Genomic DNA, 18,566 nt, shown 5'->3' with positions numbered 1-18,566 from the left:
TTGTATCATTTATTTGTTCTTTTTTTATGTTATCTTTGTGGCTCACAGCAAATTTCATTATGTGCATTCTGGCTTCTTGCCAAAGAACCTTAGAATTTGTGCATTCCAACTCAACTACTAAATAACTATCCAATTACACATGCATCCACCAAAAAAGTTTTATTTTCCCTTAGAATATTGCTCCAAAGCTACACATGTTAATTGTTAAGTAATAATTTTGGCTCAGGGACTCTCTAGTGCAAACACCCTTATATCATTGTGTTTAGCCTCAAGTGAAGTTCCTGTGTGGTTCAACAATCAAGGCTCGGGGTCTTCATTAGAAGTGCAGCTACCTCCTTATTGGTTGAATTACGGATGGGGAGGATTCTCTTTATCTGGAGTTTTTAGATTCCAGCATGATCAGCCTCCTTCAGTGGATACTTGTACTGTTGTCTGTGACTTGCATGCATACAATTTGCCGTCGGAACAGAGTTTGTTTCTAGGTCGCTCTACGATGGAAATTGCTCAAGATTTATGCATCACTTCTGATCAACTTTGGGTCAGCTTTGTTCCTCCTAGCTCCATAACTTGTCTAGATCAGTTGGAAGGATGTAATCAACTTAAGGCATCATTTTTTTCTAACCAGTTAGAGGTGAAGAATTGTGGACTTCGTCTAATATATTATGAGGATGAAGATGTTAAGGAATTAATGTTGTGCGATAAGCCTTTTGAGAATTCGGGTTTCCAGGAATAACTATTGCAGAGGTACGTTTAAATGGCTATTCATAAATTTTTGTGCTAGGAAAAATTTATACATTTTGATTGGCTTTAATGACTTATCGTCATTGGCTTTAATGACTTATCATCAGTCTTTATAAATTTTGATTTGTAGATATTTGCATTTATTTACCTATGTTGACAAATATTGGTAATTATATTCTTTATAATTCTTTCCTTTGGTCAAATTTTCATTACATAGTATGTTTGGTTATTGAGATTTCACAGCGAAATTCGACAAGAGAAAAAAATAGAAAAATTAAGTGAGTAAAATACACAATAATTGTTTTTCTTCATGGTTATTCAATTAGAAAAATGATTGTGTGTACACACTACTCGCATATTAAATTTTTTTTTTTTCAATTTTCTTTTGAGAAATTGCTTTTTTTACATGAAAAATTATAATTTTGTTTCAGTTAAAATTTTATTTTAATTATTTTTTGTTAATAGATTTCTTTTTCCTTTAGTCGCTCTTTTTGCTCAATTGACACTTAATTTATTGTTTATTATTTGTATTGTAGGTTTTACTTTTTTTTTTTTTTTAATTGGATCGTAGGTTTAAAATTGCTGAATTGCAGCAGAAACGATCATGGCCTCGATTGAGAGATGTTAATTAGGAAAACCAATGTTATGCTCTTTTTATTATTACTAGTTTTGTTAGTTTTGTCTGTTTACTAGTTTTGTTAGTTTTGTCTGTAACGCGCATGACATGTTATTATACTTGTTATATAGACTCGTAAATTAATTTTTGAGTAAATGATAATTTAGTCTCTGAAACTTAATAAAATCTATAATTTAGTTCTCATATTTTTAAAATTAAATATTTTTGTTCTTAAAATTTGACAAAATCTATAATTTTGTCCCTCTATCTAATTTTTCATCTAATTGACCATTAATTATAGTAAAAATGACCAAAACTCTTTAATCTATATTTTCTAACTGAAATGATTAAGTCCCTAATGTTTTGTATTATAATCCTTTAATTTAAATTTTACAAATAAAGCAGTGTCTTGATTTAAACTATTTTGGTTATAATACAAAACCTCATAGATTAATTTCTTTAAGTTAGAAAATGTATGGAGTTAAAGGCATTTTAGTTATTTTTACTAAAATTAATAGCAAATTAGATGAAAATTTAAACTGAATGATTAAATTATAAGTTTTGCCAAACTTTAGGAACTAATTTGATTTTTTTTGAAAATATAGGAACTAAATTATAGATTTTATCAAATCTCGGAATGAAATATTATTAACCCTTAATTTTTTTATATATAATTTTTTTATTAATTTTTATATATGATATAATATTATTATAGTATTATAAATATTATATTATTAATTATTTAAATTAAAATATTAATTTTAATTTGCTTTAATTATATAAGTAAAATGTTTATTAATCTAAGAATTACTTTTACTTTTTTTTATCATTTCTGTGTTATTTTATTAACATATAATATTAACTGAATTTAAACTTAAATGTAATTTTTTTTCAAAAGGGTAAACTATAATTTAGCCCCTGAGATTTAATAAACCTTATAATTTAGTCTCTTTATTTTCAAAATTAAGCAATTTAGCCTCCAAAATTTGACAAAACCTATAACTTAATCACTGCTGTTAGAATTTTTGTTAATTACCATTAATTCTAGCAAAAAAGGCCAAAATGTCCTTAACTTTGTTTTCAATATAAAAATAATTTAGTCCCTCAGATTTTATTTTATTGGCAATTTAGTCCTAAAATTTAGTTAAATCTACAAATTAGTCCCTATAGTTTTAAAATCATGCAATTTAGTCCTTGATATTTAATAAACCTACAATTAATCCCTTCCATTAGAATTATGATTAATTCCTTACTGAATTTAGCAAAAATACAAAAATACTTTTAACTCTATTTTTAGTCCGAAAACAATTTAGCTCTTGAAGTTTTATTTTAATAATAATTTGCATCCATATTCATACTTTTATATATATATATATATATATATATATATATATATATATATATATATATATATATATATATATAACAATGTAATATAATATATGAAAATATTGTAAATTGACATATATACACACACATATATATAATTATTTATATATTATTAAAATAAATATAAAACTACAAACTTTCATATCAAATTCATTAAACACAACTCAAGTAAGTTATAGAGATTGCATAAGATGATTAGGAAAGAATAGATTTAGCCAATGTCACTCTACAAGCATACAAAAGTATATTCATTTTCCAACCTACCTGATAATTGTCCACCGTACTAAACAAAGGATTAAACACATGTTTGTTAACCCCACCCTAGATCATGGGATACCCCAAAGTAAGTCCCAATTTCATCAGTAATCTTCTTACCCATAAGACCGTAAATCTTTTACCTCTAATTCAACCCCACATTCATAAAGTAAGATTTACAATTTGTTTAGATTGACCTTCAGACACAAAGCGGATCCAAAACAGTCTAACCACAACTTAATCACACGGATTTGCTCCACCTTAGCCTCTATAAAAGCAAGAGATCATCTGTGAAAAAAAGGTGGGACAAGACCAGACATCAATGAGAGAATCTATAGCTACACTGTGAAAATCTAAGAATTGAATAATAATTTTACTTAAAAATTTAAATAAAAATCTATTACTAGACAAAGGAAGCAAGGATCATCAAGTGATTAAGAATGAGTATGATTCACAAAGTTAGATATTGAATAATCCAATTACACCTATAACTAATCTTTATAATTATATACGTGATCCTAGTAAAGCATAACAATTCATCTAGTCACCCCTAACATGAAAGTAGATATAAAACTGTACTCTTATTTTATGATTTTTTTTAAATATTTATTTTAGTTTAACCTTTGATTATTGGGAGTATTATAACACCTTTATTCCTAATGAACATCATTCTTTCTTTGCTTTTTCAGGACCATGGTGTCTAGCTAATCGGAGCATCTAAAACCTCAAACTGATAATCAACATTCACCTTACATCACCTGCAAAACTTGTGAGTTATGAAGGTGAGCTTCTGAGGAAAAGTTCAGTGAGTTAGCATTTACAATACATATCATGCAACAAAGGGAACTAGAGAATAAGAAGCTAAACATATAAGTTCAATAATAAAATTTTTTTAGAATAAGCTAAATAATGCAGATAATAAATTTTAACATGCATGCTACACAAATTCTAAAATTTCGATATCGATCTCAAATTAAATTCTTCCTAGTCTCCAATCATTCCTCACATATGTAAAAATATCGATAAATGGCTCTTGACATTCAAGGATATGCCAAGGTATCAAAATAAATATCAAAATCATATCCATACTATGTTAATCTCGCAGTGGCGGCTCCACCTCTCTATGGTCAGTCCTTTCCTACTGCAATAATTAAACTACTGGCATCCTTCTAGTGGGAGCAAATATGCTAAATACAATTCAATAACCCATAGTGATACTAAGGCATATCATAGTTGTCAAAACCATAGACCCTCAAACTCACAATCTCCAATAACATAATTATGCTGAATAAAAATTCATTGCTACCCAAAGCAGCTAAATAAACAATCAATCATCATGCTAATCCACAATATCATAATATTTCTCGTAATTCTAAAATATTAAATCATATTTACTAAATTTTGCTGCTAGCGCTCCATAATGTGCTACTAATCTCATTACCATATCCATTCTCATAATCTCTTAACTCTCTTTTTAGATTTGTTAATGTGCATGAAATAAGATCTGAATAATAATGAACAATTACATAAAAGAATCAAATTGAATCAAAATGAGAAATCAAATTATTAGAATATAGCAAATGATATCAGAAGTAAATCACAACTTTTGAAGGAACAAGAATCAATTAAGAAGCAAATTTATGCTATATATTATAAAATACCACTCACTTGACTACAAGTACCAACTCACAAATATCATATCTCCATCCATATAAAACCATACTCAAAAGCTCCTCCTAGAAAATCAATAATCCAATAATCAAAATCAACCATATGCTTCACTTTTTATATTAATAATCTAATGAAAATTCGACAATATCTCCTCTTCAAATTAGACATAACACAAAACTCAAATCCACAACTCCAAAATTATATCAACATATTAATTTGCGTAACTAAAATCACAATTTCACGACCACTTCCTCCATAAACTCAAATTTCCATTTTAATGCTCTTTATTTCCTTCAATTATAATTGGTAACAACAACATCAAATCATTTTTCCAACTACTAATACTCACATTCATCCCAAACTTAACCATTCACAAATATAAATTTTCCATTCTCAACCAAGTATATAAAATTTAAAAGACCCATAGGAATCATACATACTACCATTTTATACCCAAATATTCAAAATATGTTCATATCACTAAAATCTAACTAAACATATATAATTATTTCTCAAAAATATTCTACAATCACTTAATAATTGAACAACTTCATATGTCATCTCAAAATAATTTTAGTTCCAACAAAATAACTTACTCAACTTAACCCAATCCTTAATACCCAATTTAACACTCTGTACATTCAAATTTATATAAAATATTTCAATAGTCAAATAAATTCCAAATTTTAACCATATATTGAATATATTGAAGACATTTATACACAACATCTATACCGTTTTTAGCATCAAATTGCATCTACATTATGAGATATCAAATTATCTATCCAATCATTCAAATTTTGAATTTTTCAGAAATAATTCATACTCAGATAACTTATATAAAATAATTTATGTCTCATACACCACAAGTCCAAAATTCATTAAATTTTAGCACAACAGCCTCAATGTCTTAAAGGTCATCTCCATCAAATTTCATAATTTTCTAAGCATCCTAACTATTTATTTTCCTCAAATTTCAGTAGTCAAAATTCAAAATTCTAAATACAGACAGCCTATGTTCAACAATTTATTTCTCCAAATCCAACCGTTAAAAAATTACTAAATTTTAACCATAACTTTTACACATATAGACCTCAAATATTTCTAAAACTAAATAGTGAAAATGCACTAAACTCACCTGGAAGGAAGACAAATTTACTGCCCCTGCTCAACCTCTGTTTTTGCTCGTATTCATCATCTTCTCCATTTATCTCTCAAATTTCTTGCTTTTTAGACCACTCTCTCTCTTTTCCCCTTGTTGGTGTCCTTTCGTGCTAGAGAAACTCTAAAAATCCAGCCATCTTTCCTCCCTCTTCCCTTCTCTTCTTCTGCTTCTTTCTTTCTTTCTTTCTTTCTTTTCCTTTCTTCCCCTTTTCTTCCTCTTTCCCGATTCTTCTACTCTCCATTTCCTTTTTTTTTTTTAATAGAACCTGCTGTTGTCTAAAAGTCACGTAGGCTGGAGAAGAAAATGAGCCAGCTGTCTAGTCCTTTTTAAACATATTTCATTTTGGTTCTTCAACTTTCCAAAAGTTAATTTTCCACCCAAAAGCTCATAATTTATTTATTTCTTTTTTTTTTTTTAAACTACTAGAGAAGTTCATCATGTGACCCTTAGCTGCCAGCTTCCCATTAAAAGAAAAATATCTCTTTTGGTCCTTGAATTTTCCGAAAATCCTATTTTTTACTCCAAAACTTTTAAAACTTTTCTTTCAAATCCAAGTTCAAATTAAATTTTTCTTTCCAAAACTTTATAAATTTTATTTCTATTTCTAATGACAACCAAATTTAATTTTTTTTCTAAAAATTGGGGTATTACAAGTATACATCATATCATTCCCAGCTATTAATCCTTGATTGAGCACCTATGAAATATACATCAAATCATTCCCTAGCAGGCCCCCTATGAGACAGAGTACACACTAAGGCCTTATTTGGTTAGGAGTTAGTGAATTAGGGAACTTCAAGTTTCTAGAAAATGCAAAAAATTGATTTGTTGGTTAGGAGTAAGTGTTCACTTCCTCATAAGTGAAACACAATTTTTTCTCCACTTTCCAGAAAGTTACTTAGAAATAAGGTACTTACGTAATTTACTTTCTGAGAAATAGAGCTCCCAGAAAGTAGCTCATTTGAATCAAACAAGGCCTAATATTTCTACTTTGTTTTATCCAAGGATAGGAGAATACACTAAATTAATTATTCCCTCAAGCTCTAGTATCTTTCCTCTTTATTTATTTTAATTATATCTCATTTTATTTTCATAATGAAAAGCTCTATATTTAACATTTCATGTAGTACAAGATAGCTAATAGAGACAATAAATAATAAATAACAATTATATGATCCATTAAATAAATATATAACATATCATATTAATTTGCGCCTCTAATTAATATTAACTAATACATAGTTAATAAACAGAATGCATTAGCGTGCCAGAATAATAATAATAAAGATGCAATACGCATTACCCAATATTTTTTCTCTCTCACACACATATATAAACTAAAGAAAACCATGAAAGAATTGTTAAGGAAACTGCTTAAGAAAGTGAAAGGACTCCCATAATTCTGCTAAATTCAGCTCTGCAATTAGAACATTTTTCCCTGCAAAAGTAAATACAATAGCCATATATAAATATGCAAAGCCCTATGTGAGCTACAAAACACAAACTCAATGCCCTTTTATGGCCTACAAGCAATCGTCTCATCCTCTGTCTACATTCTCCAAAGTATAGGAACCTAATTGATATCATATCCATAATTAACTCCAAGCAAAGGTATAGTTGTCAAAATATCATTCTAATGCATCCAAGACATTAATCAAATGTTAAATATATCTTAAACCTTAACCAAAACTTAAATTTACTCAACATTTATGCAATCCAGCGCATCTTAACAACTATAGCTTTAATTAATTTTAGAAATCATCCAACATATTTAATTTAAATAATTTAGGCCAAACTCCAATTTAAATATTAAAATTATTGAAATTAGCACAATTAAATAAAATTGGAGAACATGGAGACTTAACCACTCAAAATTGGAGTTGGAAATAATGTTAGAAAGTAGGAAATTGCATTTTGGAGCTGTTTTTCGTGATGTATTGTGTGATAGATTGTGTAATGTTTTCTCCTAATTACATAGTATTACCTGCTTTAACCTACTTTAAATTTTATAAGTTTATTTCCTGAATTTTATTATTATCGAATTTAAAAACACGTTGTGCATTAAAATATTATATTTAATGATAAAATTTTACTTGGTATAATTAAATTTATTATCATAAATATGTTCTAAAATTTTAAAGTGTTAATTTTTCTAATCAAATTTGATAATTATATTTTAATAAATAATTAAATTATCCTTGATTTAAGAATAATAATAATATTAGAATTATTTTTTATCATTTAATTTTTTGGTCAATGATAGAACCAACTGTTCTGTGGTTGTGGGTCCCATGGAGCGAAAATATCGGGCTGTGTTTTCAATATGATATTTTTGTTTAGATCTGTACATACTCATCCTCTGGGCCAGTTGAGTTTGGGTTTGCTTTGGTCATAATTTTTATTTAGAAGGCCCAAAATTTATTAGTTAAATTTCAGGACAATTTTTTTTTATATGACGATTGATATTTCATTGAATTAAAAAAAAAAAAAAAAAAAAAAAAAAAAAAAGGTTGGGTCCATAACAGAAGAATTCTAAAAACAAATAAACTCAAATAAGCCCACCAGGACAAGCTCAACGTTGGAGCTAAACCCTAACTGTAACGAATCAACAGCCTCAATCCATGACTTGATTAAAAACAAGAAGCAGTAGTCAGCAAGGATCGCCGCCCAGCCAAATGACTTTCGACGGTTATTGAAGAAGACATGCAAGTCAAGGAACGCGAACAACAAAGAAGATCTCTCAACTATATAATAATTTAATCTCTCAATTTTCATTCTATTAGTGAGAATGTCCTTTTTTATTAAAAAAAAAAAGAGAAAAGAACATCCTTTAATCTAAATTAAAGATAATTTATCATTAATATGATATGAAATGATCAAAATGTTCATCTTTTATTATGCACTCATTTCATCTTCTCTTATTTTTCTTCCTACCTCTCCCTATTCTCTCTTTATTTGAAGCTTTTATTATCTAAATCTGTTTAATAATAAATTAAAGATATAAAATATATGATAAAATTCATCTATTAAATATATAAATTCTCCTTAATAAAATTTTCCCCTTTAATCCCTTCTTGCTCTTTCTGCAATATTTGCTCTCATTTGTTCTCTCTTTTCACTTATTCTCTTCTCCCTCTTTTTGTTCTCAATTTCTCTAATCTCTCTCAAAAAAGATAAATAAAAAAAAAAACTACAAAAAATATAAAAATATGATTATCCCCTTATTTAAAAATTAAAATTTTTCAAAAGTTCAATTTTTATTTAATAAAATGGCACTGCTCATGAAAATAATATCCAGAATATATGCACAAAATCTATTTTAAATGGGGAATTTATTCATTCAAAATATATTAATAGTGATAGATGAGATATATATATATATAGAATTTATTTTAAATTGATATAAATATGTAAGAGTTATCAACGAAAACACTCATCTATGATCACTCAACAAGTAATTCAAAAGGAAAAAAAGGAGAGAGAAAAGAAGAAATGGTGAGAAAGATAGATAGAGACATGGACTTCTAAAAAATAGGAATGCTAACTATTATACGATTGTGTCATCATAATAAACATTGCAAGTGTTCTAACATTAGAATGAAATTTATAAATTATATTTTTCTTTCTCTACATAATCACATATTCAGAATTAATTCAATATTAAATAATTTTTCTAATAAATAAATTAAGATTCAATTTTCAAGATAAGGTTTCTCACTCCCTAGGAAAACTATCTATCTGATATTCCCTTAATGTCTTGCTCTAACCTTTTCTGATAATATTGCCAAGTTAGCTACTCTATAAAATTTAATCTTCTTATGAAAAACTTGAATCAATCTAAATTTTCATTAAAATTTATTACTAGCTATTTGAATTTTGGAATTCGATTATTATTATCAATAAAAATTTAAATATATTTAATTTTATATATTTTAATTAATAATTTAAAAAATATATTTTATTAACAATTTTATTTTAAAATTTTAATAATCTTATGAAATATTTAAATTTCATTTTATATAAAATAAAATACAATATATGAAAATTTATAAATATTATATAAAAAATATATATATTTTATATTTAATTAAGTATTTATATAAATAGATTCAGGTAATGGATATTCAATATGTAAAATTTGAACTTAACTCAAATCGGTCATGATTGTTATTCTTCAAACTCGAACCCATATCAAATCTAATTATATATTATTCAAACATGATCTATTAAGGTTTGGTCAGCTTCAGTACCCGCAAAAATTTGACTTATTGCCATCCTTATTTTTAGCCAATTATGATTCGATTTTAGTCTAGTTTAAGGCAATCTCGATTTCAGTTTTTGAAGACTTGGTTCCAATTCAAAATTGATTTGGTCCAGTGGCACTCTCTAAAGCTCCCACCCATTTAAAAAAATCTAATTTGAATTTGGCAAAAACCAATGATTTGAATTACAGATTCTTGTTTGGTTCTGATTCAAGGCTTAAGGTAGGGGACCAACACCAGCTCCCTATAACCGGTCCAATTCAGACTTTAAATTATTGACTCTAATCGATCTAAAATTTAATCCACACTAATCTCAGTCCGGTTCAAGGCCTGAACCGACCCCGGCTGGATCTACCTACACCAGTTAAAATCATTATTTCAGGCGGTGAGCTATTATTTTGTTGACTTATGTATTCTCTTTTATATTAATTAACATTAGCATTGACTTTATACATCTCGCGCCTATTAAATAGGTTTTAATGAGTATATAAAAAATATTCTTAAATTAAATAATCCTGATTATTATAATTAAATATGTCAATCATATAAATTGGGCTTAGCTTTCCTCTAATTTTTTTTTTTTTTAGGAAGATTCTCTTTTGGGATTTTATGCTTCGTACTCTGAGAATTTTATATTTTTATACTCACAATTACTATTCATAAACAGCTCATTTATTCATCAATTGACTATACGTATATATTTGTTTGTATTTCCATTAAAATATTTGATTTTACTTATATATATATATATATATATATATATATATATATATATATATATATATAAAGCAAGAAGGTGACATTATTTATGGCATTACTATATAGCGTTTTTTTTATTTAATTTTTTTTAAATATCTAATAAAATTTTAATATTTAAAATAATAAAAATAATTATATAATTAAACTAATTTCAAATAATTTTATATCTTTAAGTAATATTTTATTATTTTTATTATAAAATCTTTATTAAAAATTTTGAGAGATAAAAAATTAATAAAAAATAAAATATATAAAAAATAACTATATCTTTAAGCAATATTCTTATTATGGTACTATATTTTTATTTTTTTTATTGTGAAATCTTCATAAAAAATTCGAAAGATAAAAATTAATAAAAAATATGAAATAATCAATAAAAAATTAAGATATTATTTAATTTCTTTATATTAAAATAAAAAATATGTAAATTAAGATTATTTATATATTAATAATCATACGTATTAATACATGCAATTTTCTAGTTTACTTATGAATAGAAAGTATAAATAGATTAATATTTAGTTTGTCTTATAATTGTAAAATTTACTTAAAATAGATCAAGAGTTATAAATAAGAATACTTTACTTATGATTTATCTATTTACTTTGAAACTGCTATTTAACCAAATAAAAGACTACTTTGTCCTAATAATTTTTAAAAATATCAACATTATCCTCATTTTAATAACTACAATATTTAATTACATATCTTTTTTAGTAATTTAACTAATTAAATTATTTTCAAACACTTTTTAACTAAACACTTAAACCATTTAAAAGTTATTTTTAAATAATTTTACCAAACAATGAACTACCTATTTTTAATTTGACTCACTAGATAATATATATATATATATATATATATATATATATATATATATCAAAGTTATAAGTAAGTAGTCAAACTAAATACTCTCTATAATTTGGTTCTAGCATACTTATCAATTTTATTTGTTTTATAGCTAAATGTATTTCATAAGTTATTGAAATTTTTATATTTATTGAATTGCACTAATTAAGATTCTAAATTTAAATATTAATTTTTATTGCATTATTCAAACAATTAAAGAATTCATATAAGTTAATATATTATATTAATTAAATTAAGGGTTAATTGCTAAAAAAACCCCTAAAGTTTACTAGTTTTTGTAATTATACCTTGAAGTTTACATAATTACCAATTAAACCTTTACGTTTGATTGATGCCTCAAATTGACCAAATTGTCAATAAACCATTAATATACTTAACGGAAATTCCATGTCAGCTGTCATATCATTACTAAAGAAGTCATATATGAAATCCCAAATCAGGTTTAATTGTAAAAAAAAAATCATGAAGTTTGCTAATTTTTACAATTAAAATATAAAATTTATATAATTACCAATTAAACCCTCACGTTTGATTAATGTCTAAAATTATCTTGACCTTCAATAAACCATTAATATATGGTGCTTGGTAGGTAATTATTAATAGCTTTTATTTTGATTATTTTAGTTGAGAGCTGTACTTTATATGTTTGTTGATAGCTGATATTAATGAATAATTGATTTAGGAAAGTTACAGTTCTTTCTTCTAGTGGTTTGATCCACCTTGCAATGGCCAAGAGAAGGAGCTACTTACACATTTACTTCCACAAAGAAATGCTCTTAAGAAAAAAGTTATGGAGTTGGATGAGATTTACAATAAAAATCACTGAAAAATAGGTGCAGTTTAGTAAAAAATATAGTCAAAATAATACAATAATTAATAATATGTAAAACAGAGTTGAAGTGTTGAGAAAGACCAAAAAAATTTAAAGGATGAAATAGTTTATTTGAAAAAAGAGTTAATTGTGTGTAGGAAGAAGAATTTGATTTTATTTTATTTTACTATGTTTCTAAAGTTGTATTATGTTGTTATATATATATATATATATATATATATATATATAATAGTGAACAAGCTTTGTTAATGTTGGCTTGAATATGTATATTAATTAGAATGAGATAGGGTAATTGTATTTGCAAAACAGAATTTAGCTTGTAATTTTTAGTTTGTTGAAGTATACTAATAATTTATTGACAGACAGGTCAATTTGAAGCGTCAATAAAATATGAGGATTTAATTGATAATTATGTAAATCTCAGAGTTTAATTACAAAAAATGACAAACTTTATAATTTTTTTAGCAATTAGCACAAATTTAGGGTCTTTGATGTCGCCTTTCCAACGATGATATGGCAATTAACATGGAACTTATTAAGTATACTAATAGTTTTTTAATAATTGAAGTCAATTTGAGACATTAATCAAATGTAATAGTTTAATTAGTAATTATAGAAATTTCAAGATTTTATTATAAAAAATGCTAAATTTCAATTTTTTTTTTACAATTAACCCTTAAATTAAATTAAAGTAAAGAATATATATAAATCAATTAGAAGAAGAAAAATATTTGATTTATTTATTTCAATGTTGATAAACATAAAATATTAAAACAGATAAAAATTATTTTTTTAATCACTAGACTTTGTTAAGAGTCCTGCATTAAAAAAGAAAAGAAATTCAAAGGAATATATGATGATGGAAGAATAACTAGTTAATTGGTTAATTCTAATATTTTAATAATAGTTTATCTAAATCTGAGAAAAAATGTTCTCTTCTTTTACATGCTATTTTATAAATAACTGCTTTTTTTTAATTATTTAAAATATTAATTTCGTTGCATTATTTATTCATATAAAAAATAATTATAAATATAAATATAAATAAAATTATTATTATTATTATTATTATTATTATTATTATTATTATTATTAATCATTCAAGGCCAAGCGAGAAGTGTTCAAATGGGATGGTCTAAAGTCGTTTCAGAGGTACCACGTACAGTCCAGTTTTTTTTTTTTAATATAAAAAAAATTATTTAATAAAATTAAATCATTATAAAGATTTCATTTGGTTCAACTTTTTGCTTTAAAATTTTATATATGATTTTGTAAGAATATATATAAAAGGAAAATTTATTTTTTATATAATATTATATTATTTTAATTAAATATTTTATTTAATTTTAAACTAGTTCATGCAATGAACAGTTTTTTACTTTTTACATAATTTGCAGTTATAATATACAGGTTTATGATCAGCCACTAGCAGCCAAAATATTGGTGAATTCCCTTGGTTGTTGACAAAGCGGGTATTGTGTATAATTATACAGCAGTTATTTCGTATAAAATATTTTATATAAAATGACAATTTAATAATATATATATATATAAAATAAATGGATTTACATATGTATATTGGTGGGTGTCGAAAATTTACAATTATCTTATATTTTTTATTTTTTTAAAAAATAATAACTATATATATATATATAATTACTATTTAATTATCATTTCTTGTTAAATTTTAATATTAAATAATTATTTTATTATATAATTTTTCGATATTGTGAGTATGCATAATTTTCTAATATTATAATATTGAATAACTGATAAAATAGATATACGCGTTAGCGTATATTTTATTTTCATGGCATCAATTAAAATTTTTTAAAATAAAAAAATCAATTTAATATTTTTTTAATTTAACTTCTATTTGAATAAAAATTTAAAATTTCATAATTAATTAAAATATATTATTGTTAATATATGATAAAATATTTAATTTAGCTTATGTACTCGTTGAGGAAGTTCAATTTAATTTTATTTTTAACTTTTTATCTAATTTATTTTAAAATTTTTAACTTAAACTCAATTTAGCCCATAAATTAAAATTTATAAGCAAAATTTTGTTATTTTTTTATTTGAATAACCAAAAATTAAAATTTATAAGCAAAATTTCTTTATTTTTTTTGTTTGAATAAAAAATCAATAAGTTCAATTCTTTTATTTTTGAAACTAAATGTCTTGATTTAAATCCCTAAAATTAAGAAATTTAATTTCTTGACTTTCTTGATTTTTTAATTAAATTGAGTTTAAATTAAAATTTATAAACTAAATTAGATAAAATATTAAAAATTTATTAAATTAAATTTTCTCGATAAGTATAGGAGTGTGATTGAGTTTTAAGCCAATAATTTATTATGTGACCATATAAACATATTTAATTATTTAACTATTTTTCTAATATATATATATATATATATATATATTTTTTTTTTCATTTAAATCAAAAATCAAGGAGCTCAATTTCTTAATTTTGAAACTAAATATATTGATTTAAGCCAAAAAAATTAAGAAATTCAAATTCTTAATTTTATTTTTTTTTGGATTAAATTGAATTTAAATTAAAAATTTTGAATTAAATTAGATAAAAAATTAAAAATGTATTAAATTAAACTTTCTTAACAAGTATAGAGATATGATTAAGTTTTAAGCCATTAATTTATTATATGAACGTATAAACATAGTTAATTATTTAACTATTTTTCTGAAGCTGAAAGGAAGAATATCGCGGCTTCAGTATCGGCCGACATGTATGGTCGTCAAATATAATATTAAACTTAAGCTAAAAGAAAAGGATGACAATTTCAAGCCGTCCAAGAAAAAAATTTTGTTCACCAAGTCATCCAATTTATACTTTCCCACTTGGGTAGGCATTGAATTACAAAGCAAATCCTAAAACCAACATATATATATATATATATCAATTAATTCCCAGCCCAACATCATTTGTGAGACCATTTCCTTACCTTTGAAAGTGTCAAAATCTTCTCATGCCTTCTCTGTTTCTTTCTTTATGTCGTTTTCCACTACAATTTAAAGAAGCCGTTAAGTACAATACAATATAATCTCCCTTTGACCCGTCTATCATCATTATTTATCACCCATTTCTTGTTTCTCCTAATATTCCTTTCCCATCCATCCCTATAATAAGTAGTTTTCAAGTTCTTTCTTGCTTGAATTCTTATGCCTTTTTTTTTTCTTAATTTTCTGTCAACTAATCGCATGCAGTATTGACAGAAACATATTGCGCCTACAAAAATTTTTTTCAAAGAAGAATGATACACTTAGAAGATTTCTTACGGGGTTTCTCTATTATATCTCTTTTCATATACTTTCTTCAAAGCCTTAGGAAAGCCATTTCAATGGCTTCTTTGTGTCTTAGTTCTCCTTCCTCTTCTTCTTCTTCTTTGCCTTCTCCTCCTCCGCCTCCTCCTCTTTCATGGATTACCAGCCAGCTTGTTCTTGATCGAGGAGAAGATCGGTCTTTTCAAGATTCATTAATCTCGACGACATGTCAAGAAGATGATATTGTTTCAGAAGATGTGAATTTATTACGTGATCATGAAACGCAGATGGAAGAGAAATCCATGCAAGAAAATCAGCATTTTGAAGCATATCAAAAGGGTTTGCATGATAGGTATTCATCACCAGGTGTCGATCCTGCAGGTGGCCCAGTAGGTAAAGAATTGGATTCTTTGGTAATGGAAAAGGATGCAGCAGAGAATAATAGTAAGGGTACTACCAAATTGAAGAAGAGACCTGCAAGGCTGGTTTTGCCAGAATATTATCCAAAACTAGAATTTGGTGAGAAAGATAGGAAATTGGAGAATATGGAATTTGAGGATAAAGGTAGAGATTTCTGTTTGGCTAGCAAGAAAGGTAGAAGACAAGTCATGGAAGATGGTTATGGGATCATGACTGATATTCTAGGAGATGCAAAGCAGGTACGTAAATATATGGGCCTTATTGATTATCTATCTTTTCTTTTTTTTTTTTTTTTCTCTCATTATTTATATGTAAAGGATTAAGTAATTCTGACATGATTTACAGGCATTTTTTGCTGTGATTGATGGACATGGAGGCCGTGCAGCAGCTGACTATGTAGCTGAAAATTTAGGAAAGAACATTGTAAAAGCCCTGGAAAATGTAGGAAAGGACGAAGATGATGATCATCATCAACCACTAGAACAAGCCATTCGCCAAGGCTACCTGGTTACAGATAGGGAGTTTCTTAGCCAGCAGGTAATTTAAAATTTCAACTTGAACTTGTGAAACACGATAAATGAATTGACTTGGTCTTTATTTGAACTATTACACAGCTGGAAGTTATACAACTAGGCATTCACATCTTTGATTTGCTTGTTCAATGGCATCCTTACATATAATAAGGAAAGGATCATATAACAAATTCAACATTATGTTTACTGAAGTGTTCATATATAATTGAGTTGACCTGAAACAATCAATTTAGTTAAAGATCTAAAGGGATGGATTGTGACTAATTATTCCATATGTAATTCCCAATAGTAAAAAAAATTAAAAATAAGAAAGAATTGTAATAATCGAATATCTATCTTATAGAGTATCAGAGATGAAGCGTGCTTAGAAATTTATGTTTATTTGGTATTGGATTTACGCTTGCAGGGTGTAAGTAGTGGAGCTTGTGTGGCTAGTGCGCTGTTGAAAGATGGAGAATTACACGTAGCGAATGTGGGTGACTGTAGAGTAGTTTTGAGCAGAAAAGGAGTAGCTGATACATTAACAGTTGATCACCGTCTTAGCAGAGAAGATGAGAAGCTTCGCATTGAGAATTCTGTAAGTTCAGTAAAGCATGAAGATTGTATAAAAAATCTAATATATTATTCTTTTCTACATATTGAATATATACTAATCAGTGAAGCTTATATAACATTTTCAGGGAGGTTTTGTGCATTGCCGGAATGGAATTTGGAGAGTTCAAGGTTCACTTGCCATTTCTAGAGCTATTGGAGACCTGCATTTAAAAGATTGGGTCATTTCTGATCCAGAAATTAAATGTCTTCCACTAACTTCCGATTGCGAGTTCTTGATAATGGCCTCTGATGGATTGTGGGATAAGGTAATTAATAAGCTCAATCTTGAAATAGAATGTTCAGAATGCTGCATGAGTTTTAAAAACTAATTGTTTTATAAAGCTGATTGGTATTAGAGTTGTCTTCACGGCTATATGGTCTGGAATTCGAGTATTAGTCAGAGCCAACTGTTTAAGATAAGTTTGCGTTGCAGGTAAATGAGCAAGAAGCAGTTGATGTAGTACTAAGGGACGGGAATTCAGTGGAGAGTTGCAAAAAGCTTATAGATATGTCATTTGGCAGAGGCAATATGGATGATATAACTGTGATGGTCATAAACCTTCATAATTTCTTGCCAAATTAATACCAAATTACAGATTTTGTACTTTTATTTATTTATTTATTTTAATAATTTGGTTGTAGAGAGATTTTAACCTTTTTTTTCTTACTTTTTTTATTTGTTCAAGGGGTGGAGAGGAATCGGAGTGGTAGATGTGGCTAGAATTAATAGATGTAATTTTTGTAAAGGAAGAGGAGAGTGAATGAGAGGAGAATAGAGGAGAGTTTATTTTTGTACATTAATTAAGATTAAATAATTTCCAATTTTTTCCCTTCCACACTATATTTGAATTCTATGGTTGTATGTTTGTGTTTGATGAAAATTTAAAAAATAAAAATAATTCAATTTAATAATTTTTTTAATAGATAGAACACACGCACATACGAGTTAGTGATAAGAATTAATCGCGCTATTAAAATCATAGCAATTTTAGCCTTTCTTTTTTTATATAATCCAAACACACGCATATTCTATATATGATGTGAGATTTCAAAGGATCAAACCTAAAAACGCCGAACTCATTTGTAATAGGGTCAAACTGACACACTCAACTCCCTCTTATTTTTACTTAAGTAATTTTTATATTAAAGCATGAATTAAAATTTAATT

General features: G+C 26.1%; 1 protein-coding gene and 1 long non-coding RNA gene across 2 annotated transcripts; one reads left to right on the top strand and one right to left on the bottom strand.

Annotated features, from left to right (window-relative positions):
* Positions 1-2,837: 2,837 nt before the first annotated feature.
* LOC110652177 (uncharacterized) lies at positions 2,838-6,113 on the bottom strand. The gene is made up of 2 exons (XR_002494349.2): positions 5,811-6,113; positions 2,838-3,289 (listed from the first exon to the last, which is right to left on the bottom strand). It is a non-coding gene; the product is annotated as an uncharacterized LOC110652177 (long non-coding RNA).
* A 9,645-nt stretch (positions 6,114-15,758) lies between these two features.
* LOC131176512 (probable protein phosphatase 2C 74) lies at positions 15,759-18,239 on the top strand. Its single transcript, XM_058141558.1, has 5 exons — positions 15,759-16,510; positions 16,617-16,808; positions 17,211-17,381; positions 17,485-17,664; positions 17,832-18,239. The coding sequence occupies exons 1-5, from the start codon at positions 15,842-15,844 to the stop codon at positions 17,979-17,981; spliced, it is 1,362 nt and encodes a 453-aa protein (XP_057997541.1). The 5' UTR covers positions 15,759-15,841; the 3' UTR covers positions 17,982-18,239.
* Positions 18,240-18,566: the final 327 nt, after the last annotated feature.

The sequence above is a fragment of the Hevea brasiliensis genome, unplaced genomic scaffold, assembly GCF_030052815.1.
Source record: "Hevea brasiliensis isolate MT/VB/25A 57/8 unplaced genomic scaffold, ASM3005281v1 Scaf144, whole genome shotgun sequence".
Lineage (NCBI taxonomy): Eukaryota > Viridiplantae > Streptophyta > Magnoliopsida > Malpighiales > Euphorbiaceae > Hevea > Hevea brasiliensis.
The sequence above is the reverse complement of the archived record's forward strand: the minus strand, read 5'-3'. Positions and strand labels throughout refer to the sequence as shown.